The sequence below is a fragment of the Lissotriton helveticus genome, chromosome 1_1 (genome assembly GCF_964261635.1).
Source record: "Lissotriton helveticus chromosome 1_1, aLisHel1.1, whole genome shotgun sequence".
Classification (NCBI taxonomy): Eukaryota; Metazoa; Chordata; class Amphibia; order Caudata; family Salamandridae; genus Lissotriton; species Lissotriton helveticus.
Window position 1 is genome coordinate 1,664,934,984 of NC_136057.1, and position 25,191 is coordinate 1,664,960,174.

At 48.6% G+C, this 25,191-nt stretch overlaps 1 protein-coding gene across 3 annotated transcripts in view; it reads left to right on the forward strand.

The window, feature by feature from the left end:
- The window catches only part of LARP4 (La ribonucleoprotein 4), a 308,397-nt gene that overhangs the window by 72,633 nt on the left and 210,573 nt on the right, over nt 1-25,191 (forward strand). For all 3 annotated transcript variants that reach the window (XR_013610958.1, XM_078688918.1, XM_078688919.1), the window contains 3 exons: nt 13,402-13,538; nt 18,767-18,870; nt 19,301-19,411. Coding sequence is in view for 2 of the 3 variants with exons in the window: in XM_078688918.1 (XP_078545044.1) it covers nt 13,402-13,538; nt 18,767-18,870; nt 19,301-19,411 (352 nt within the window). In the remaining variant the exon portion in view is untranslated. The remainder of the gene's footprint in view (nt 1-13,401; nt 13,539-18,766; nt 18,871-19,300; nt 19,412-25,191) is intronic.

Genomic DNA, 25,191 nt, shown 5'->3' on the forward strand with positions numbered 1-25,191 from the left:
TACTAACGCTGACACGACTGAGTTTCTCGATCCATTGGGAGAAATCGTCAACCGAACCAGAGCAAATCAAGATGTTCTTGGGGGCAGAGATCTACACCATACAGGCCAAAGTGTTCTCCAGCAGGAAGGACCATGAGCAAGCTGGTGGGTATGATGGTGGCGTGCATTCACCTAGTCCAAAATATTTGACTACACATGAGGCCGTTCCAGGGATGGATACAGCAGCGATGGTCACGGGCAACTAGGAGTTGGGAAGAACTAGTGGTTTTGCAGCGTGAATCTTTCTGGATTCACCATGCTGTGCATATTCCGCAATCTGGTGGTTGGGTCCGGATTCGTAGTCTTAATTTTTTTTTTTTAATTTTAAAAAAAAAAAAAAAAGTCGTTGCCCAGGTGGGCGTCGACGTCCCACCATTTGGTGTACCTTCGGTGACGTCGGCGTGCTTCTGGCGGAAGCTACCACCCTTGGGCGCCATCTTCCACCCTTGGGCGCCATCTTCAGATTCTTTTTTCCGCCGTTGGGTCTGGATCGTCGCGTGAAGCTCCAGAAGTTTTGGAGGAGGAAAGGAGAAAATATAGCAAATCTTCAACAGAGAAGACCTGAGAAGATCGGGAGAAGAGGACCTTTAGAGAAGAGGACCTTTAGAGAAGAGACGACGAAGAAAGGAGAGAATTTCGAAATCTTCGACGTCCTTGGAGGAATGCGCACACAGGGGGCCCCCCTGAGCGCAGGGATGTACAAGACGCCCTTTAAATTCTGCAAGAACTGCCACCACAAGTTCGCACAGAAAGACCAGCACCCAGTCTGCAACCTCTGCCTGCCTATCGACCACGAGAGCAGAGACTGCAACGCCTGCTCAGTCTTCAAGCCGAAGACAGTTCAGGAAAGACAGAGGACGGCTCACCACACAATGCAGGGCAAGGGCCAATCCCCGACGCTTTACGAACTTGGCCTCTCCACAGACGACGAGGACAACCTCGCCGAAGGCCCAGATGACTTCACGGGCAGACTCTCGAAAGTCTGAGCCCAGAGCTTCGAAAGGAGCACCGGCGCCGAACAAATCGACGACCGAAGCTGCATCCTCCAAAAAAGAACCCAGCGGATCCTCCGAGAAGGACTCCCGGAGGCCGAAGACCAGCGAAAAGCAAAGGTCATCGAAGCAGGCCCCCGAAAAAGGGCCTTCGACTTCGAAAGAAAAGGAGCCGAAGAAAGCTTCGACGACGCCGAAAAGGGCGGCCGAAACGCTTGACGACGAACAGGCCGCAGAGATGCAGAGAGAGTAAGAGGCTCGAGGCCGAAATGGAGAACATCCTTCAGAGAAAGAAGGATTTCGATGAAAAAATGAGAAGTTCAAGATCCCTTCGAAGCAGACAACGAGCGTCACTGTGGTACAGGAGCTCGAGGAGTTCGACGTCGAAGAGCCTCCGGAACCTTCGGAGCACGAAGAGGAGGAAGACCTCTACTACACAGAAGGGGATTACGGGGAGCAGCAGTCAAGCTACGGCTCAGGTTCCTCGACGGCACAAGACCAGGAATGGCAGGACATAGAGGCCGAAAACCCAGAGGAGGCGGTAGAAACATACCCCTCGAGGCCTTCACCACCGGATGACATTGGGGCATACAATGAGGTGGTCAGAAAGGTGGCAGCAGCTTATAGAGTTAAGATGGAGGAGGAGAAACCAGAAGCAGACTTCCTGCTCGAGACATTGCTCCCCATACAGATTCCTGCCCATGCTCAAGAGTATCACAGACCAGGGGAAGGAAGCCTTCAAGGATCCGGCTACGTGCAGATCAGTAACGCCGAGGACGGAGAAGAAATACAAATTCTCCTCCCAAGACCCGGCTTACATCAAGGGATCCGTCACAGCAGATTCTATAATCGCTGCAACGGCCAGGAAAAGGGCAAACGTCCCAACAACGTCTGGACCCCCACCTGACAAAGAAAGCAGGAGGATGGACCTAACGGGCAGGAAGATTGAGAGGAACGCTGCAACGCACTGGCGGATGGCGAATTCCAACGCCCTCCTGAATAGGCATCAATACCAGCACTGGGATGAGATGGGACAGTTGCTCAAGCACCTCTTGGAACAATACCGTGAGAGAGCATCACACCTTGTGGAATAGGGGAAGAGCATCGCCAATTCGTGCCTGAAAACAGCCTTGGATGGGGCAGAAACATCCAGCAGACTGATGGCTATAGGCATCACTGAGAGAAGCGAAGCCTGGCTCAGGATCTCAGGCTTCAAGGCTGAGGTTCAGAACAACATCCTGAACACACCCTTCAACGGGGAATCACTGTTCGGAGCCCCAGTTGATGAGAAGCTCACCCAATTGAAGGACAACGAGACGGCAAGGTCCATGGGGGCCCTGTAGTTCAGGGGGATGAGAAGAGGCACTCCTACACGGAGGCCGAACGGCAGAGGTGGAAGTCAGCGAGGAGATTCTCACCAGAGTTTCCACCAGGGGCAACAGAGTGACAACCAAGGCCACCAGGGCCAGCAGAGGCAAGGCTGGAACTACCAAAGCAGGGGCCAGTCCTTTCGGTCAAGAGGAAATGGACGGGGCCAGAGAAGGAGAGGCGGTGAACAACCACCCTCTAAGTGACTTCACACGGGAGAATGTGCTCCACCACCCAAACCCTCCGGGGGAGGAGCACGGAAAAAGAGAGAGGAGAGGCCTACACTGACAAAACACAAAGGAACATGTAACGCCGGTAGGAGGAAGATTGAGATTTTTTCTCCAGGAATGGAGAAAAATAACAGACAAGTGGATACTCAATATCATGCAGTTCGGATACTGCATAGAGTTGGAAAAAAGGCCACCGAACAGAAAACCAAAGAAAAGACAGCACTCGGGAAGAGAGCTGCAACTACTGCAAGAGGAAGCCAAAGAACTCCTCCTCAAAGCGGCCATCGAACGAGTCCCTTTCAAAGAACGGCACAAGGGAGTGTACTCTAACTACTTCCTAGTGCCAAAAGTGGACGAAAGTCTAAGACCCATCCTGGACCTACGGTTCCTAAACAAATACCTCAAAACTCAGAAATTCAAAATGACGTCCCTACAAGAGGTCATCCCACAGATAAAGGCAGGGGACTTCTTGTCCACCATAGACCTAAAGATGCGTACCTGCACATCCCCATGAACAGGCAGCACAAGCACATGCTAAGGTTCACAGTAAACGAGGATCACTACCAATTCACGACCCTCGCTTTCGGCCTAAAGTCCGCACCAAGGGTGTTCACCAAATGCCTTGCGGTGGCCGCACACCTAAGGAGAAAGGGGATACACGTGTACCCCTACCTCGACGACTGGCTGGTGAAGGCAAACTGCTACAGGACATGCAAAGAGCATGCAGAACAGGTGACAGGAACGCTAGCAAACCTGGGTTTCTCCATACACTGGGGCAAAAGCTAGATGGAACCAGAGCAGGTGAAGATCTTCCTGGGAGCCCAGATCGACACCATACAATGCAGAGTCTTACCGAGCGAAAAGAGAACGCTCAGCCTACTGAGGGAGAAACGTCACTACCAGAAGGGGCGATCTCTGACAGTGAGGACTGTGAGCAAGATCTTGGGGATGATGGCATCATGCATACACTTGGTCCCCAATGTACGCCTACAGATGAGACCACTCCAAGAGTGGCTACAACAACAATGGTCACAAGCTACAGGAAGTTGGGAGGATCTAGTGGTTGTAAAGCACAGGGTGCAGGAGGAGATAAGGTGGTGGACCAGGGAGAGAATAACAGAAGGAAAACCTCCAACACCACCGGACCCAACAGTGACCATCACCACAGACGCATCCCAGAACGGGTGGGGCGCACACATGAACAGGCTGAGTGAGGGGTCTGTGGAGCCCTACAGATGCAGTCAGGCACATCAACTACCTGGAACTGAAAACTGTGTTGCTAGCCCTCAAGGCTTTTCAGAAGCACCTGTACAACCAGAAGGTGCTAATACAAACGGACAACACCACAACGATGTTTTACATAAACAAACAGGGGGGAACTCAGTCGTTCCCTCTGTCAAGCTTGGCACAGGAGATCTGGAAATGGGCTATACCACTAAAAATAGACCTGCCAGCCATACACCTGCCAGGGAAGGACAATGTAGAAGCAGATTGGCTCAGCAGGCAGACTTCAGCGTCCCACGAGTGGGAACTCAATACTCGGGAAACGGAGACTATTCAGGAAATGGGGCACGCCAACAATAGACCTATTTGCAACACACCGGAATGCAAAATGCCAGTACTTTGCATCCAGGCAACCAGAGGCACTGTCCCAGGGGAATGCCCTATGGATAAGCTGGTCGAAAACATTTGCCTACGCTTTTCCCCCGATACCACTGATCCCGAGGGTTCTCAACAAATGCATGAAGAGCAACATGACGCTCATCCTTGTGGCACCACAGTGGGCCAGACAGACCTGGTTTTCTCAGATAATGGAGATGGCGCAGGGGCCACCACACAAGTTCTCAAAAAGAGACCTACTCTCCATGGAAAACTGAGAAATCCTACACCCAGAGCCAGAGAGCCTCAACCTCTCAGCCTGGCTCCTGAGGACTTAAAATTCGCACACCTAAAACTACCAGAGAGCACCCTGCGGTTGCTACAAGAGGCAAGAAGGCCCAGCACACGCAAGTGCTATGGGGAAAAATGGAAAAGATTCACTCAATGGTGTTGCAAGAAACAGCTCCAAAGGAAACGGACCAAGGAATCCACGGTGCTAAGGTACCTCACGCATCTAATTAAGGCTAAGCTCATCCTCGCTGAGGGTGCACCTGGCAGCGATTGTGGCATACACAAGAGGAGAAACAGGGAGAAGTTTTTTCACATCCCAAGTCGTAAAAAGATTCCTGGAAGGAGCTAAAAGAATAGCGCCGCCAAAAAGAATGCCGCCACCGGCATGGAACCTAAATGTGGTACTGACGGAGCTCATGAAAGCACCTTTCGAACCCATCCACAAAGCATCACTGCAAATGTTAACAATGAAGACTGCCTTTCTGGTAGCAATCACCTCGCTACGGAGGGTGAGCGAACTGCAGGCACTCACACTGCAAGAACCCTACATCCAGATACACAGTGACAGGGTCGTGATGAGAACAGACCCACACTTCATGCCAAAGGTGGTGTCAAGGTTCCACATGAACCTTAGTATTCAGATACCTAGCTTCTTCCAAAACCCCACTACAAGCGCAGAGAGGTCACTCCACACCCTAGACGCTAGAAGGGCTGTGATGCACTACATTGAGAGAACGAAGGAACACAGGAAAACAAAACAGTTCTTCGTATCCTTCGCAAAGTTACTTGGGCAAACCAGTCACTAAAAACACCATAGCGCGATGGATCGCACAGACAATAAAATTCTGCCACAAACAAGCTGGCCAGGAGCTAACTGGAGGGGCACAGGCCCACTCCACCAGGAAGAAAGGAGCAACAATTGCCTTTCTGGCCAACACACCAATCCAGGACATATGCCTGGCGGCAACATGGGCTTCAGTGCACACTTTCACTAAGCACTATTGCGTGGATGTACAGATGAACAAAGAAGCACAAGTAGGACAGAAAGTGCTTCAACATATATTCAACAACCACAACGCTCCTCTTCCACCCAACCGCCACAAAAGTCAGGAAAACCGCTACAAAATCTATGCACAGCATAGTGAATCCAGAAAGATTCACGCTGCAAAACGTATAGTTTCTTACCGGTCGGTGTAGCTTTGCAGCTTGAAGATCTTTCTGGATTCACTAGCGAACCCACCCGCTTCCGCCAGAAAGATGAGGCTGGAGAGGAAGGTGGGAAACACATAGAAAGAAAGAAAGTTGAAATTTAGAAGATACGTGAAAAGATACGTGAAAAGAATTACGTTGAAAAAACGATTAACAAACAAAGCCATGGATTCACTACAAAGACAGAAAAGGAGAAAGAGACAGAAAAAAAGAATCCGAAGATGGCGCCCAAGGGTGGTAGCTTCCGCCGGAAGCACGCCGACGTCACCGAAGGTACACCAAATGGTGGGCCGTCGACGCCCACCTGGGCTACAACAAAAAAAAAAGAGAAAAAAGACTACGAATCCGGACCCAACCACCAGATTGCGGAATATGCACAGCATAGTGAATCCAGAAAGATCTTCAAGCTGCAAAACTACACCGACAGGTAAGAAACTATTCGTTTTGCAGCGTGAATCTTTCTGGATTCACTATGCTGTGCATTATTCTGCGGTCTAGTGGTTGGGTCCGAAATCGTAGTCTTTGCTCTGGTTTTTTTTTTTTTTTTTTTTTTTGTGGCTGGCTTCTGTCCCACCTTTTGGTGTCCTTTCTGTGACGTCTTAATGCTTCCTGCGGAAGCTCCCACCTTTTGGGCGCAGATTCAGATTCTTTTTTTTACCCCGTTGGGTCTGGATCGTCACTGAGAGGTTCCAGAGATTTTGGAGAAAAGAAGGAAAAGACTGCAATCTATTGAAAGATTGGAGAATACATCCAGGAACAAGACCACTGAGCCGGGACGACGACTAAGTAGAACATCGAAGACTTCGACATCCAACCTAGAATGCGCACGCAGGGGACACCCTGAGCGCAGGAATGGACAATACTCCATTCAAATTCTGCCGCAAATGCCAAAACAAATACGCGCAGAAGGACCAGCACCCGGTTTGCAACCTCTGCCTGCCGGTCGACCACGGAAACAAGGATTGCAACGCCTGCTTCGTCTTCACCCCGAAGATTCTCAGGATTAGAGAGAGGCAGAGGATGGCCAACCACAGCATGCAAGAAAAAGGCCAACCTCCGTCGTTTTGGGACTTGGGATATTTGACTACACATGAGGCCGTTCCAGGGATGGATACAGCAGCAATAGTCACGGGCAACTGGGAGTTGGGAAGATCTAGTGGTTGTCACACACGCAATGCATCAGGAAATAGCATGGTGGAACGAACAAAACATATCACAAGGGAGACCATTCACACAACCAACTCCAACAGTGACCATCACAACGGATGCCTCCCAGCTGGTATGGGGTGCGCACATGAACAAGCTCAAGGTCAGGGGGCTATGGTCTCAACAGGATGCGGTCAAGCACATCAATTACCTGAAGCTAAAAACAGTGTTCCTAGCCTTAAAAGCATTTCAGAAGTAGCTGTACGGAAACAGGGTGTTGATCCAAACAGACAAAACCATGACCATGTTCTATGTCAACTAACGAGGAGGAACAGTCAGTAGCGCTATCAAAGCTAGCACAGAAAATCTGTACATGGGCCATTCCACTGATCATAGACCTACTAGCAATACATCGCCCTGGGAAGGAAAACGTGGAAGCAGACAGAATCAGCAGGCAGACGTCCGCATTCCACGAATGGGAGATCAACCAACAGGAATTACAGAAAGTATTCCGACTTGATAGCAAACTGCCCAGTTTTCTGTAAAGCCAATATGGTGCTGTCGAGTTCGTAATGATACTCCAAGCACCATACACTCTTTATGGCATTACTGCACTTGTCTAAGAATTGGTCTGGACACTGAAAGGGGTACATGGCTCATGCACCTGTACCCTCACCACTGGTATAGTGCACCCAGCTAGATGGGTGGCTGACCTATGCCAGGGTTGTAGGCATGGCACACAGGGATGTGTGCCATGTTGACTCTTCACTTTGTTCTGCACCAAAACACGCAGTCTGCAATGGCAGTGTGTGAGAAAAGGTACAGGCCCTCTAAGAGTAGCACAATAAATGCTGCAGCCCTTAGAAGCCTTCCCTGGCCACACTGCCCTTTTTGCATGGTACCTGATGCCAAATTGACAGTGTGTGCTGGGATCCTGCTAACCAGGCCTCTGCATATGTTCTTTCCTAAATCTGTACTTTTGTACCCACGCTTGACATACCTCTGGGCCACCTGTAAGTTCCTTGTAAAAGGTACCTCTGGTACCGAGGGCCTTTTGACCAGAGAAGGCCTCTGAGGTCTGCAGTATATATTGTGCCACCCTCCAAGTCCGCTCATCCTAATGCCCCCACTCTGCCAATGCAGACTGGTTATTTTGGTGCAAACCAAAGAGTTGACATAACACACATCACTGTGTACCATGCCCACCAACACTGCCTGGGACCTGGATAAGTCACCCCTTTTCCAGGCATTATAACCCTGAAGGCAGGGTGCACCATAACCAGGTGATGGCATAGCTGCAACCGCAATATGCCCATACAGTGCCTGTGCCATTCAGACACTAAGTGCAGTGAAGCTGTTTTTAGGACATGGTTTGGGAGATTTAACACGAACTCCACAGCTCCGAAATGGCTTTACTAAAGTATGGGGAGTTTGGGATCAAAGTGCCCCGCACATTAACAACACACTGATGCCTGTGTTGGATTTAATAAATGCACATAAAGGGCATCTTAGAGATGCCCCCCTGAAAAACGACCAATGTGGGTGTGTTTCCTGAGTGTCTCCCAGCCATCTGCCACCACTAGACAGTGTTCTGAACCCCTGGGTAGAGAGCCTCCGCTCTCTAGTTCCGGGAACAAAGCACATTCTGTCTTTCCTTCTCCCCTAGGATGGTCAGGCCACTTGAAGAGGGAGATTCAAAGGCCTGCCGTCCGTTAGCTTTCTCCCAGCCTTTTGCTGCTATCAGCAACTTGCTCCCACCAGTTCTGACCCTTGTTTTGGGCGTGAGAACTTGCTGGAAAACCTAGCCAGGAAGGGAGGTGTGCCCACCTTTACCAACCCCACCTGGGGGCCAATGGGAAGATTAAGCAAGCTATTGCCCAGAGTCACATGGTGCTGGGTTTATCTGCCTCCAGCGATCAAACCGTGATGCCCAGATTCCAGCATCAGTCCGCAGGCTTCTTTACGTCTAATTGCAGCGCTCTCTGCGCTACCCCATCTCACTACTTCCCCGCGCCAAACATGGAGTGGTGGGGGTTTGGCTGATTTCCACCGCATTGTGATCAAGTGTTTAGCCATCAGCAGGGCTAGGTCTATGAAGCAAAGCTGTACCTTCTGCGTTTTTAGAGCACCCGGTCAACCCCAACAGACCATTACCGGCTGTACTCTGCACGGGGAGGCCTGTTGCTGAGGCACTGATTGCCACCACATCCGACCAAAACTCAGCCGGGCACAGCCACAGCATGTGGATTGGATCCGCCTCTGTCTTAAATCTAGGGCAGTGGCGTTGCGTATTTGGGAACATACACTGCAGGCGGTGTGGAGTGAGATAGGCCCTGTGTATTACCATGTACTGAATACATTTAAATTTTGCGTTCTGTGAAATTTTTCTGAGGTATTTTAGAACCATACACCATTCTTGTCAGTCAGTTCATTATCTAGGTCCTTGGACCATCTATTTCGTAATTCTGTCAGAGGGGTTCCAATATGTGCTTTGATGCCTCTGTATAGCCAGAGTCATGTGCCGGCAGTTCCCAATAAGGTAGGTCATATGAACCAATTTGTGTTGGGTGGGTGCTTCCCTGTGTGGGTTCCAATGCTTTTGCCTTTTGTTTTGAAAACCTGCAAGCGATGCATAAAAACACTTTGTACCTAGTAGTTTATGAGAAGCAAGGCTTGCAGTAACTATACCTTGTTTCTCGTAAGCCAGGACTAGAAGTGCAAAGTACGTGTTGACGTTCCGCTTGCAGGTTTCAAAAACATAAATAAAATGCATTGTCATTTACATTGCCAATAGCTCACTCTCGCAAATGCAAGATCTATTGCATTGCAAAAACTGATGCGGCAGCAGCCATCGGAAGGCTGGGACTGTAACGCCACGCTGTGCGTTTCAAAAGCCGAAGGGAGGCAGCTGCAGCCAAAACAGACCTGTCTTTGAGCGCACATCAAATGGGGCAAGATGTAGAGCCCATTTTACAGCAGAGCTCCGTAAACCGAAAGCATTGGTATACAGTGCTTCAGCTTAAAGAACGAAATAGTGCTCATAAGCTCTGATTAACACATGCAACAGGGGCAGTCCTTGAAAATGGTCGGAACTTTTACAGCTTGTATCTTGTATCCAGCATCTCCCAGAGCCTCACAAGCGCTGCCTAGGCCAGACCTAAAGAGGGCAGGGGAGAAAGAAAATAACTACTATATAGAGAAATTCCTGATCCAACCACTAGACTGTGGAAACATGCATAGCGTGTGAATCCCGAAAATTCTTCAAGCTGGAAAATTACTCCTACAAGTAACCATATAGTTTCCTAGGCTGAGGCTAGCTTTGAGATTCTGATCCACACAAGATCATGGTGCAAGTAAAAAGGTACAGACTTTTGTTAAGGTAGTTAAGTTGGATAGGCTGGAAGCATACTAAATGTCATGTAATAAGGGCTTGTGCTTCAGAGGGGTGAGAGTAACTTCACCAAGAGACGCTATGGGAGACCATAGTGCAGTCCAGTAAGGTAGTACCACTGTGCAGTACTGTGATATGTGAACCTTTTTCATCCAGACCGCCTAACGCTCCAGCGTTTAAATTAATGCTAAAACCCCACCTTGTGCAATACAGACTGATGCAGTACAAATAACGGAAAATGTTGTACTAGAAGACTGTCTGGCCTCCGGTAGGTATGTCATAGACTGTAAGTAATTTAATCCATTCCTCATTTACTAAATGTGAGTTACCAGGATATGCAAAATTGTTGAAGAAAGCAGATGTGCTGCTATATAGGAAACTAGTATGGTTCAAATTTTTCAAATACTACGGACCATCCGTTCGCAGTCGTGACGAAGCCAAATGAAAAGCAGAACGAAGATACATCTGTTGATAGCACCCTATGCTGAAACAGAAATTCTACAGATCATAATAAAGTCGACTGGACAGTGCACCGGGAAAATGGTGTTCCACGGGCAATTTATAAGCAGGACCCCAATTTCTGGGCATGCAAGATCGGTAGCCTGTTTCAGATCAGCACTACTAGTAGAATCCCAGAATGTTGGAGAGGTGCGATTATTAATCCAATATACAAAGCTGGAGATCGTACAGATCCCGCAAATCATCGCCTGATCGCGTTGACTGATGCGGAGGCCAAATACTATGCATCCTTGATTCTAACTGACTTGATAAACTGGTCCGATGTAAACAATAAAATTCCCATGAATCAGTCGGGCTTTCGACGCGGCACAGGTACAATATCAAATATATTAGCAATAGGGCTAATTGCCGATAAAAGCCTAAGACAGCGACAGGCACTCCATCTATGCTTTGTGGGTTTTAAAGCGGCCTTTGACCGCGTCAATCGACATATATTATGGGCCAAACTTAAGCAACAGGGCTTACCAGACACACTTCTAAATTCAATCATCGACCTCTACAGGAACACCTGGGTGCAGGTGTTAAGATTGCCGATGGTCAGAGGCTCACACGGAGGATCCACACTAATGAAGGGCTTAAACAAGGCTGTGTATTGGCCCCGTACCTTTTTAATTTATTTATGGCTGACTTAACACCAAGGCTAGACTGGGTCAACTCCCACCCACCACGGCTGGGTACACTGCCACTAACACACTTGTCCTATGCAGATGAGGTTGTACTTTTAAGCCACACGAGAATTGGATTGCAACGATCCATCCATGAGTTAGCGGATTATACCAAAATAAATCTAATGGAAATAAACGTAAAAAAAACAAAGGTCATGATTATAACAAACTGTCGACCTTAACACACAACATTTTAGAATTGACAACACCAAGTTGGAAGTAGTTGATGCAACAAATATTTGGGCTTGTACTTGGACCGAAGGTTTTCATTTGCTACGCAACAGGAAACAATGGGAAAAAAAGGGAACTGCTCTACTGTTTGCTTTTTGCAGTATTCTAAAACGACTAAAAGGCCCATCGTTTGCCCCACTTTTTGCAGTTATGAAAGCAAAACTACTACCGACTATTGCATATGGAAGTGTGGTTCATCATGGGAAAAGTGCACCATTATTAGACAAAATACAAACACGTCTATAAAAGAGTATTCCATCTGCCATGTGATGCCTCGCCAGCCCAAGTACGCCTTGAGTTTGGATCACAAAAACAGGAAATACACAAAAGGTACGAGACCATCAAATTTTGGTATAAATATGGCTGAATCAGGATCTAGTTATCAACTCTGCACTCTGGGAAACTCTGCAAAATGATACAAAATCATACTACGCAAAGTACTTTAATTCCTCACTGAAAATAACCAAGATGGAGGCTCTCTGTCAATGGAAACTGCCATGGACATCTTTTCAGATGATTATAAAAAAAGTGGCAAAAGCTCACTCATTAATTGAAGATAAAGCAACCTTAAGCCGGCGTGCGCACGCATGGATGGTCCTACAAGCATATACAAGGCCTGAGCCAGCAGCATATCTGGCCTTAACATTTCCGCCGTATCTGAAAACTAAGTATATGGAGTTGCGCATTGGGAAATTACCGTCCAATGCCGATCAACCCATCTGGAGGGCCCATGACCGAAAAGACTGCGATCTATGTGGAGCAGCAGTACAGGATTTTGCGCATCTGATATGTATCTGCCCAGGGCTAGGGCGCTGCCGTCAGGATTTGCTTAAGAGAAAGTTTAATGAAAAATGCATACGTACCTGCAGATCAGCAATATTTAATGAGCATGGACTCGAAGGACCCACAATTAATTTGTTATATAATCAAATGTTTAACTTATTTTGAGAATTTGAAGAAAGAATAATGTGTTCGAGGCATGTGGGCTGCTGAATTCATATCTGTAGCATAGATGTCGACTGGGCCTCGAGCACCAAAGAGTCACGCGACTCCCTGGATGTCTAACTCGGGAAGCGAGTCTGAACAGAACCGGGCACCGAACGCAAACAATACCGACGATACGAAAAAAAGGCCTTTTGGCCTCGATAAAGTTTAAAGTTTATTGTCGATTCCGAACTGGAGAGAACGAAAGTACATCCGAACCCAATGGCGGAAAAAAACAATCTGGGGATGGAGTCGATGCCCATGCGCACTGTAGTCCAGGGGAGGGCCCACCTATCTCGTGATACTTCGAAGACTCTTCCAGGACAACAATGTGCAATCATCCGGACCCAACACTAGGCGGCGATCTATGCTACAGATATGAATGTCAGCAGCCCTACATGCCAAGAACAGATGCATACTGGTAAGTAGCATATTCATTACAATATTAGCAGATCTTGTAAAAATTGCAAAATGTTTCTTAAGCTTGATATTAATTGATTTCAGCTGATCTTTTATAACAATTCATGAAGGCAATATGTAATATATTTTATGTTATGGAACATTGTAATGGTTTTAATTAACTACACAATAAACAATTTACTACAACTACTAGTATGGTTTACTTAGACAGGCATCATTGATCTAGATTTTTGACTTGTGTATGGTTTCTAGGTTTTAGTTGAGATGAGTCTTAAATTTAGCATTTACTAATCCATGAAGTGTAATTTGTGTTTTAGGGAAAACCTATCAAAGGATCTGTACTTGATGTCACAAATGGATGGCGATCAGTTTGTTCCAATTTGGACAATTGCCAGTATGGACGGCGTGAAGAAGTTAACCACCGATGTGGACCTTATTTTAGAAGTGTTACGGTGTAAGTGTGAATTGTTAGAAATTCTATCTACCATTGTTAGATTTTTGCTTTGAATTGGAATTCAGAAAAGGTGGAATAGTATATCTGAAAGAAACCGGTTAGATTCCTTACCTTAGATTCCTTACTTTAGAATATCCACAGGCGTCGGACTGGATCCGGAAAGTTTGGCGTAGCAGTACCCCTGTGCGTCGGTAGGTGTTGTCTGCGGCTCCGCGTCCGTCGTCGGGGTCGTGATCGCCGGGATGACTTTGTCGGAGTACTTAGATGCCGCCCTCGCGCGCTGACTTCAGTCCTTCTTTTTTCCACGCCAGCAAGCGCAGATCCGGGAATAGCAGTACTCCTAGTCACTTTTTTTGACTGAACTTTTTTATCTCTTTTGGATCTTCTCGAGTCGCTACTCTACTCTCGGTGCCGATAGGGATGCCTGGGTTCAAACCCTGTGACGATTGTACCCGCTTGATGTCTGTTACCGACCGCCACAGTCGGTGCCTTCACTGTCTCGGGCCGACCACGATGACAAGTTGTGCCCCGACTGCTGAGCCTTGATGTCGAAAGCTAGGCGGGAGCGGACCCGCAAGCTCCTCGAGCTCTGGCAGTCGGCCCCGCGCCGCTCGAGGTCGCGGTCCAGGAGGAGGTCGAGGACCGGTCGCGGGGCCAAAGTCATCACAGCTCGGCGAGTCGACACCACTCGTCAGGCTCAAAATCCTCAGGTAAGTCTAGGTACAAGAAGTGGAAAAAGCGACATCGCTCTTCTGACTCCCCCCGACACTCGCGCGGCTCCCCCGGAGGATCAAGCGACACCGCCCCACGCGGCTCTGCCGGAGCCGCAAGCGCCGCGTCCAGCTCCATACCCGCCGGTCCCTGGGCTGCACGCGACACCGGAGGAGATCAGCGCCTTCCTCACGGCCATGAGGTCGCGCTTCCCTCAGTCAGACCCCACCGAGGCGCCTTCGGGCCCGGTGGGTCTGTCTAGGAGCCCAAGCCGGCCAGTGGCTCCGGCCCCCGCCCCGTCGGGTGCTTCAGCCCCGGCACCGTCGGGTGCTTCCGCCCCTGCCCGGATCCGGCGCCGTCTTCGACGCCGGTCGGTGAGCCCTTCACCGATGACCCGGCTCCATAATTTATTCCTGACTATCAGGAGATGGATGACTAGGGAGATTGGGAGGGGTCTGAGGACCCTCTGGCACTGCAGTGGCAGTTGAGCCAGGACTGGGCAAACGAGCTGCGGGAGGCCAGTGGTCTGGACATTTTGCCCGACACTGGATTTGTCTCCCCTCCTTCCGTGGCTACGGAGGAAGGGGCTGCTTACAGTGTGGTGTTGACTAGGGCAGCCAAGGCCTTGGCTCTTGAGCTTCCAGTCGCGGCCGTGAGGACTAACCTCACTGAGGTGCTCAAACCGCAGGCAAGCTCCTCTGAGCCTCTCCTGCCGTTTAACGAAGCCCTCACTGACATTCTGTTGGGCACCTGGTCCAAGCCCTTCTACAGGCCTCCCTGTAGATCGGAATGTGGCCCGACGCCACTGCCTGGCTCCGGGCGACCCCAGCTTCCTATCCGTTCACCCCACCCCTGAGAGCCTGGTGATCCAGGCCTCTACCTCCCAGACTGCATTTCCGACCGCTCCTCCGGATCGGGGGGGGGCAGGGTTCGCCATCACCTCCTTCACTGGCGCTCCATCACATAGGACAGGTGGGTGCTGCAAATCGTCTGAAGGGGCTACTCCCTCCCCTTCCAGGGCCCTTCCAGCCATGCCACCTCAGTACCACCGCATGCCGGGGGATCACTTATGACTTCTACATGAGGAAGTTACTGCCCTCTTGGCCAAGGGGGCCGTCGAGCGCGTTCCTGGGCCAGAAGTAGGACGTGGTTGCTATTCCCACTACTTTCTGGTACCCAAGAAGGGCTTACGCCCTATCTTGGACCTTCGGAGCGTCAACGGCTTCCTCCGGAAGGAGAAGTTCAAGATGCTGACTTTGGCTCAGGTCCTAGCTGCCCTGGACCCAGAAGACTGGATGGTACGGTTGGACTTCCAGGACACATTTCCACATTCCCTTCCTACCGGTCCACCAGCATTACCTGCGGTTCATGGTAGGCCACGAGCACTTTCAGTTTACCGTGCTCCCCTTAGGCCTTACCAACGCCCCACGGGTGATCAGGGAAGTGATGGCGGTGGTCGCAGCTCATCTGCACAGATTGGGGGTTTCAGTCTTCCCCTATCTCGACGACTGGTTGTTGAATGCGGGCTTGCCCCAGACAGTCGTCTCCCACCTCCAGACTATGGCCGACCTCCACTCGCTGGGGTTCTCCATCAACGTGCTGAAGTCACACCTGTGTCCCTATCAGAAGCTCCTTTTCATCGGAGCGGTTCTGGACTCAGCGCAGTTTCTGATTTATCCCCCTCGAACAGCGGGTTCGGGATATTCAGGCTCTGATTCTGATATTTCAGCCTGGGTCTCGGTCAGGTTGACGCTGCGGCTCCTGGGGCTGATGGCCTCCTGCATCCTTCTGGTGCATCACGCCCGGTGGCGGATGCGGGCTCTGCATTGGGACCTGAAGTTTCAGTGGGCACAGCATCAAGGGCCACCTGTCGGACCACGTACGGATCTCGGAGGGCACTGCATGACCGTTGGCAATGGTGGCTCACGAACCGCGATTGGCTCAGCGGCAGATCTCTCTCCCTACCACAACCGGAGCACGTAGTGGTGACTGATGCGTCCCTCCTGGGATGGGCGGCCACATGGGAGCGAGAGAGGGAGGTCAGAGGCCTCTGGTCTCCGGCGGAGTCCCGGCTCCACATCAACCTTCTGGAGCTGCGGGCGATCCGGCTTGCACTGAAGGCATTCCTTCCTTCTGTCCAGGGAAGTGTAGTGCAGGTGTTCATGGACAACACCACCGCCATGTGGTACTGCAACAAATAGGGCGGGGTGGGGTCGTGGACCCTTTGTCAGGAGGCTCTGCGCCTCTGGCAATGGCTGGAACACCAGGGCGTCACCCTGGTGGTTCAACACCTGGCAGGTTCCCTGAACGTCAGGGCGGACGAACACCGCCGCCAGTGCATGATGGATCATGAATGGAGTCTGAACTCGCAAGGCCTCTTTCACCAGTGGGGAGAGCCTTGGTTAGATCTATTCGCCACCGAAGATAACGCACAATGTCATCAGTTATGCGCGTTGGAATTTCCAAGGCTGCACTCGCTCAGATACGCTTTTCGTCGCTAGTGGATCTGCGGTCTGTTATACGCCTTTCCGCCTATACCATTTCTGCCCAGAGTGCTGAAGATCAGGCGCGACCGGGCCCAAGTCATCCTTGTGGCTCTGGACTGGGCACGAATATACTGGTATCCCGAGTTGCTCAGCATGTCAGTTGGTCCCCCGATTCGTCTGCCTCTTCAGGAGGACGGTCCTCCACCCAAACCTGTCCAGCCTCCCCCTCCATGCGTGGAGATTGAGCGGCGGCAGTTGAGGCCATTTGACTTGCCTCCTGAAGTCTGTGATGTGATTCTGGCAGCCAGGCATCCCTCCACAAAATCGGTATACGCCTGCAGATGGAATAAATTTGTGGCATGGTGCACAGCAAAGGCTGTGGATCCACTCTCTGCCCCCCTTTCTGAGGTTCTCCTTGTCCTCCTTTCTCTTGCCCAGCAAGGCTCTGCTCTCGGCACTATCAAGGGCTACCTCTTTGCCATTTCCGGCTTCTTAAGGCTCCCTGATCAGCCCTCTTTGTTCAAGTCCCCGGTTGTAAATAGATTCTTGAAAGGCATCACGCACATGTTTCCTCCTGTTCCTTTCGTTATGCTTCAGTGGGACTTGAACCTTGTTCTAACCTATCTGATGTGCGCTCCTTTCGAGACACTTCACAAATGCCCTCTTCGTCTCTTGACCGTCAAGACTGCATTCCTGGTTGCCATCACCTCTGCAAACAGATATCTAGGGTTAAGGACATCCCTTTCAGGGCCCTAGTTTCATGGCACCAGTGTCTGTCTCTGCATTCCTGCGTGGAAAGCTATGTACAAGAACTGCCGTCAGCGCGCGAGGGCGTTGTCTAAGTACGCCGACGTCATCCCGGCGCTGACGCGGAGCCGCAGGCGACGCCTACCGGCGCGCAGGGGTACTGCTACGCAAAACTTTCCCGATCCAGTGTGATGCCTGGGGATATTCTAAGGTAAGGAATCTAACACTAAGTAATGTTTCTTACAGATATATGGTTACCGAAGGTAAGTAACTTGTGCTTTAGTTGTAGTTTGAAGCTAAATCTTCATAATGTGGTGGACAGGCAGATAGTTATTTTTATTTTTTATTTCATTGGCCTTTTTAGAACGATAAGACAATGGTGGAATTTGTTAATCATTAGTGATGAGATTACTAAGAGCTCTTGCTCTAAAAACCATTTCCAGCTCCTGATCTAATGCTGGTTTTTAAGTCCAAAGGGATGCATGACTTGTACCATTTGTACAGATTAAACTACACGCAAACCGATTTTAATTTTCTGTGCTCTCGGTCATAATGTAGAAGTTAGATAAACTGAAAGCCTTCATGGTAACTGAGCAAGCTCCCACTTAATTGTGATACGTGCTATTTAGTTCAGCTACGATTGTGCTTGAAATATGAAGCTGTTAAATCTGTTTGCAGTGTTGACTTTGAACTCTCAGGTCTACATGCCCTGAGCGTTTAAGCAGTTGTTCAACTGCTGCCTAAAACAGACCTTAAATGTTGGGTGAGGGAGGCTGCCTTGTAGGATGGAATATGACCGCTACCTCTGCCCACCTTTCTCACTCCTAGACCTGCTGACCACAGATGAACCCACCTTTAAGGGTCTTAGGTGTTAGTAGCTGGCTTCTGTAAATTAATGCATGCGAAACTTGAAAAGCAGCTTACTGATAAAATTTACTTTCATTAATGTGATAGCAAGAAAGCAGTGTTGTGTTAAGAAACATTCACAAGTTGAGACATTAAGTTGGTAGTATGTTGTTTATGATGCTGTACATGAAATGGTTTGTTAAGCGTCCCTCTAGCTACCACCTAGTCTTTACTTTTGTCTTCCTTTGATATTTTCTTTCTACTGTTGCTGAATCTGCTGCATAGGGTCTGACCAAATGATCCTGTAATATTAGATCAGCTTGAACATTACTAATTTGTATAATTTGTACAACTTTTTCACATTGTTTCTAGTTAACTTAGCTTCTTGGAAATGTTATGTTGAAAAGTTTTTCTGATGAGATTTAATTTAATATTTAGCTTCCCCAATGGTGCAAGTTGACGAGAAAGGCGAAAAAGTGAGACCAAACCATAAAAGATGTATAATAATTCTTCGTGAGATCCCAGAAACTACACCAGTTGAGGTACATGAAATGTTTTTGTTTAATGTTTCATAGAGTGTATGTTCTTGTTTATGAGGGTGTTGCTGTGTGTCAAAATGGGCTGTTGTCATTTAAGACCTGACTTTATGGACTAGTGTACTTTGGCAAAAGGATACCTGGGAGCGGGCGGACGGGGCAGACGACGTGAAAGTCTGAATCTGACTCGCAGGAAGGAGGTGACGTAGAGGCCTGATACCCCTGCACACAGTGATCATCAGAACAGTGAAGTGAGAGGTACGGTAGATTAAAAGTTCAGAAGTCTGAGGTGGAGCCAGTGTTCCAGTGAATTCCTGCAAATATTGTTCTGTTGGTTTATTTTGGTTATTTAGACTGATGTGAATATGTCGGCTTGATAACTATTATATATAAGACTTTATCAATAGCCTGTTTCTTATGTTTTTATTTCCTTTAGGAGGTTAAAGCATTATTTCAAAATGAAAACTGTCCAAAAGTGATAGGCTGCGAGTTTGCACACAATAATAACTGGTACATCACATTCCAGTCTGATACTGATGCACAACAGGTAATTATATTTTATCTCTTCTAAGCGTTGCCTTCCAAAAACCTGTAACAGTTTGACCTATAGTGGGCTATAGCTTTTTCCTATTGCTTTTGAAGTAAAAAAAAAAATGAAGTGATTTCTTCAGAAACAGACCAAGAACACCCATTCTGGTAAACGTGCCCTGGCTTAAATTGTGTTTATGCAAGCTGAGGTTACTTTGAATAACCTTTGGTTCAATTCTAGGAATAATTTTGGTGGAACCTCTTTAGATGGGAAATTGTGTTTGCAGTTGTGCCAAACTTTGCAAAAAACATTTTATGGCACATTCTTAAAACAAGACTGGACAAGACCCTTGGATGTAGGGTGGTCGAAGTGTTTTAATAGATTACATTTTGGCACAGCCGTATCATTCAGTGGAAATCTATTGTGCATTATAATAAAGTATTGAATTACAATATGTGCTTAATGCTTTATCTGTGCTTGTGAAAATCTATCCTTGGTGGAATAGCATGCATGGTTAGAGTGGACATACCGTTGATATAAGAGAAGGGCAAATTATTTGAGCACTTAACACATTTTTGAAGCTCCTTATTTATAATGGCACCAATTAAGTTAGTGTGGGATTGAAAGCAATGGTTCCTTGTGATGACTAGCTCACAGCGAGGGTCCAAGGGGCAACACTGACGCAGCGTCAGGTTTCTTGTATACTAATCTGCCTTCTAGTTTTTCTTCCTCTCATTCTTTTTCTTTTCCCAACACTTGACGCTGCTGTGTGCTGCCCCTGACACCCAGTGACCCGATAAGATTATGAGATCTGAAGGAACCTTTGTTTCTGGTGATTTTAGTGTCTTCATTTAGTCCGAGCAGCTAGTGTGTTTATTAGATGTGAGTGAGAATTTGATGGAGGATTATGTAGCTAGCTCCTCAAAGTTGGGAAATTTAGCTTAAGGCGGCATGTATTTTTGTACTTAAGTCTTATAATGACCCATTTGGTATACCTTCCGCATGTTTTAGTACTGTTGGGTGGCAGTGAGTGTAGGAGATTGCCCTTTTTTGTCAGTCACTCAAACATTTTGCTCACCAATACTGGTTTCATTCTGGAAGTGCACTGAAAGCTTTCTAACCAGACCCCATTGCCAATGCTCCTTCCCTAAAACAAGTTAACCTATATAATTGTGATACAATTGACATACTTTGGCATTCCCAGTAGTCACTAGTAAATGGTACCCCGGGTCCCTACGGCAGGAGGACCACAGAAGGTACCTAAGGCTGCAGCATTTTTCTATGCCACCCTAAGGGGACCCCCAAACAAATTGCATGCAGACTGCGTGACATGGTGCAACTAATGGTAAAAACAAAACATGGTGCACCTAATGGTAAAAACAAAACATGGTGCACACACACCTGTGTACAATGCTCAAGTCACTGTATATGATGGGTCACCTCTGCAGCGGCCTTACATCCTTAAAGCAGGGTGCTTTATATTCTATTTGAGGACTGTAGGAAGCTGATTTTATATAGTGGACACAAACGAGGTACACTGTGTAGTTTCTAGGCAGCCCTTGTTGGTTTACAGAGGTCGGGTTTAGTAGCTTTGCAAGCTAAGCCATTGGAAATAAGTGGGGCCACGTAAAAACAGACTGCAAATTGTATCTTGTGGACGAGTCTAGGAGCTCCAAACGGGGGCTCGGGTCACAAAGGTCCTGGGAGCAAAAAAGTAGTCCATTTTCGGATCCCGGTCTACGATGCCCAGGTGTGTAGTTGGGTTGGCTGGGCTCGGTGTTCTAAAGTCCCTCGCCAGTTGAAGGTGCAATATCAGGACAGCTGCACTACTCGGGAAGTGGGTTTCTGCAGTGCGGACGTCCCTCGACGGCTGATTAGTCTTGGTGCAGTGGGAGTCCGGATTGGATTCGCACTGGCCTAGTTTGCTGCGAGTGGTCTGATACACCGGGTATGGGTGCTGTGTGGCTCTCTGGTGACTGCATGGGAGTAGCTCCTCTACTCCAAGGGAGATTGCCGGCAATAACCGGAGTTCTTGGCAGACGCTCAACTGCATAACGAGTCACTTGGTCACGATAATAGATACTGGTGCATACAAGATTTGGCACCAAATGTCCACATCCAGTCTTAATTTCTCGTTTTTTTGCAGATCTTTGTCCTGTTCGTTAGGATCCATTGAATCTAAGTTCCTGGCATCAGGGGTGCCGCCTTAATAGTCCATTTAGGGGTGTTAAGGGATGTTACAGGTAGTAGTCAATGGGCTACTTGCCTTTAGGGTGACTACATTCCCTATATGATCACTTCCTGTGGGAAATGAGCATAACCCTGACCCAGCAAGACTAATTCCACAAAAAACTAAGATGGTACAACACATCAGGTTGTCATACCCCAAGGAAGGGTTCCACCATATTGTTTCTGGTAGAGCTAGTACCTCTGGGACAGGGTTATGCCCAGTCCTCGCAGGAAGTGGTCATATTGAGGGTTTAGTGACCCCAAGGCTAAGTAGCCCATTAGCTACTACCCTTCAATCCCCTAAATCTAATATTATGGGGAGCCAATGGCACCAGAAAAGAAGAGTTGGCTCACTCAAGGAGGACATATGCAAAAGAAACAATTGATGGACTGAATGCTGGACAATGCAGACATTCTTCCCCCAGTCACAAGGATCTGGGTTTAATCCGTCATTCTTTTGTTCACCACACCACCCCAGTTTGGACTCCGCCATAGGCGAATCAGTCTTTACCCTGTTCCTTGTGGGAACATTCCAGCCCGAACTGCCAAACCAGGTCCTCCCTGGACCAGAAACAAGCATCCTGGGACTCAAGGAGGACACCAAGAGCCGTAAACTGAGGAGCAGCCACTGACTTGGCGCCAACCCTGCCGGCCTACCTTCTGTCCCCGACAGTTGCAATAAAGGCTACTCGTTCTGCAGCTGTTAAGCATCCATAAGCCTAGGAGTGCTGCCAGCACTTAACAAAACAGCTAGCATCCCCCATGGAGTGGTGTTGCTTCTTACCTACACTGAAACGCATGCTCCAATTTACTGACCGGCTGCTGCCTGGCCTCACCAACGCAGCAGTTACACAGGAGGAGGAGTTCCGAGGTCTGCCCCGTCTCCCCAATGAGTAACAAGAAGTTAGATCCTCGAAGTTCCCTCCAGCACCAATACCTGTGGTTCTAGACCCCTTGCAGCAGCCAAGATCTGTTGGTGGTTCAATCCAGACACTAACCCAAAGGTGACCAACCAGCGATGAGGGACGTCTGCACCGCAAAAGCCATCATCCAGAGTGGCTCAGCTGTCCTGTTGTGTGCCCATGTCCAGGTTGTCACCCGAAGCAAGTGTCTTGCGGTGACCCGACACCTCAAATACCTTTGCACCTGAGCCCCATAGCAGAGTCCAAGTGAAAAGATGGTGTCTCGAGCACCCAGAGACCTCCATGTCCTGAACTCACCTTTGTGCTCTGCCGGACTGGTCCCCTAGTCCCTGCCTCTAGTCTTTTTCTGCAGTCACACTGAATGAGTGCCTTTGACCGCCGTGACCCGCTGGACTTCAAGACCACTGCACACTAGCCCCACAGCCTTAGTCCAGATCAACTGACAGTGCATCCTCGCTCTGGAGACCCTAAAGACCCGAACCCCCTTCTGGCTTTGAACAGACTGGTCCCCGCCCCCCTAAACACCAGAGTCTACTTGGGGCTGTCTTGGACCTTGGCCCCCACCTTTTCATAGGTCCTGAAGAACAGTCATGTAAGTCGATGACAAGTAGCCCCATGCAGTGTATATTAACCTCATAGGTTAACCTCATAGGTTAATATTCCCACGAATACAGTATCGTTGATTTTATATATTTTTTTACTGATCTTAAAATTGCGTTCGAGGCATATGGGCTGCAGATGGTACATTTATGAATAGATCGCCATCTGGTGTTGGGCTCGGATGATTGCACTTGTTTTTCTTCTGGAGAAGTCTTTGTCGTCATAGATGACTCCTCCTCTTGGTGTTAGTGCGCATGGGCATCGGCTCCATCCTTAGATTGTTTTCTTCCGCCATCGGGTTCGGATGAGGATCGAAGCGCTCCGGACCGACTTCAATAAAGGTTATATTCGGCGCGTAACCCTTTCCAATTCGACGGTATTGTTATCGAACGCGACTCCAATTCCATCTCGACGCGTTTCGAAGAACGACGACTACGAGAAGACCAGCTCGACGTAGTCCAGCCCGGAGTCCATGGAAAGGACTCCATTCAAAAAATGTCCAACGTGTGGTGCTAAGTTCCCACACAAGGACCTACACGAAGTGTGCAACCTCTGCTTGTCCCCTGAACACGAATCCAGGGACTGTGAGGCCTGTGCAGCATTTTCTTCAAAATCGACGATTAGAAACCGTCGAGCCCGAAGACACGAGGTATCGAGAATGCAGTCACAAGCAATCCCGGAGCTGTTCGAGGACCAGCACCCAGAACAGGAGGAAGAGGAGGTCGACGAAGCGGGTCAGAAGTGGACGAGTCAGACGTCGAGGAAATCGACGTCCAGCAAACCGTGAGTGACGACGTCCCTTTACCAAAGAACCGACCCCGCACGGTGTCGACCCCGCCCTCGAGCCCGGTCAGGCAACCGAAAAAAGTTTCCGACGCCCCGCCTTCGGGCCCGGCAACGAAACCGAAACACTCTGTCTCCCATCATGGTGGTTCCGATAGACGACCCACATCGACACCGAAGCTCCATGTCAAAGAAAGCTCGAAGTCGAAACAGTCAATGTCGACACCGAAACACGTTTCGACGTCAAACACCCTCGACACCGAAAACATCGGATCCGAATAAAATCTCGGTGCCGAAAACACAAATGGACAGTCAGAAGAAAAAACACCTTTCGGACCCGAAAACTGCGGTACCGACACAGGAATATAAAACAGATCCTAAACAAAAGACTCTGTTTATTGATCCACAAACTGGCAAGGTAGTCACAGAACTACCTAAAAAGAGGAAGAATGAACAGTCGGACGACAGAACTCATCCGAAGAAGAGAACAATGGGGACAAATACAACTCCTCCCCATTCTCCAAAACCTAGAGACACACCCTCTTCTCCTCTTCCTCACAATAGGCCAAATATTCCTCCCACACGACCATCTACACCTACAACAGATGTAGAAAGTGACACAGGGGAGGGAGAACATCCTGGGGATGATGAAGACACAATCCCAGAGGAGGCAGACCCATGGGAAGAGTACAATGTAGGGTCAGATAACGATAACGACCCTGAACTGTATCCTTCAAAACCTTCACCTCCTGATGATAATACTGGTTTTGCGCAACTCATTAATAGAGCAGCAAAATACCACAAGGTAGAACTACATGCAGAACCTCAAATAGAGGATTTCTTATTAGAAACACTACCTACTACACAAAGAACATAAGGAACACTACCAATGCTTTAAGGGCCTTCTCACTCACACATCAGAAATATTCAAAGACCCGGTGAGGGCTAGGGTACTGAACCCAAGGATTGATAAGAAATATAGAGCAGCTCCAAAAGACCCAATATTCATTAAAGGGCAAATTCCTCTAGACTCACTAGTAGTCACAAACGCTCGTAAGAGAGCAAACTCTTTATCTACAGGAGAAGCTCCACCTCCTGACAAAGAGTCTAAGCTAATAGATGCCTCTGGTAAGAGGGTAGCATCTCAAGCGGCAAACAGCTGGCGCATAGCTAATACACAAGCACTACTTGCAAGGTATGACAGAGCGCATTATGATGAGTTAGAAAACCTCATCACACATCTCCCTAACGAACATCAAAAGA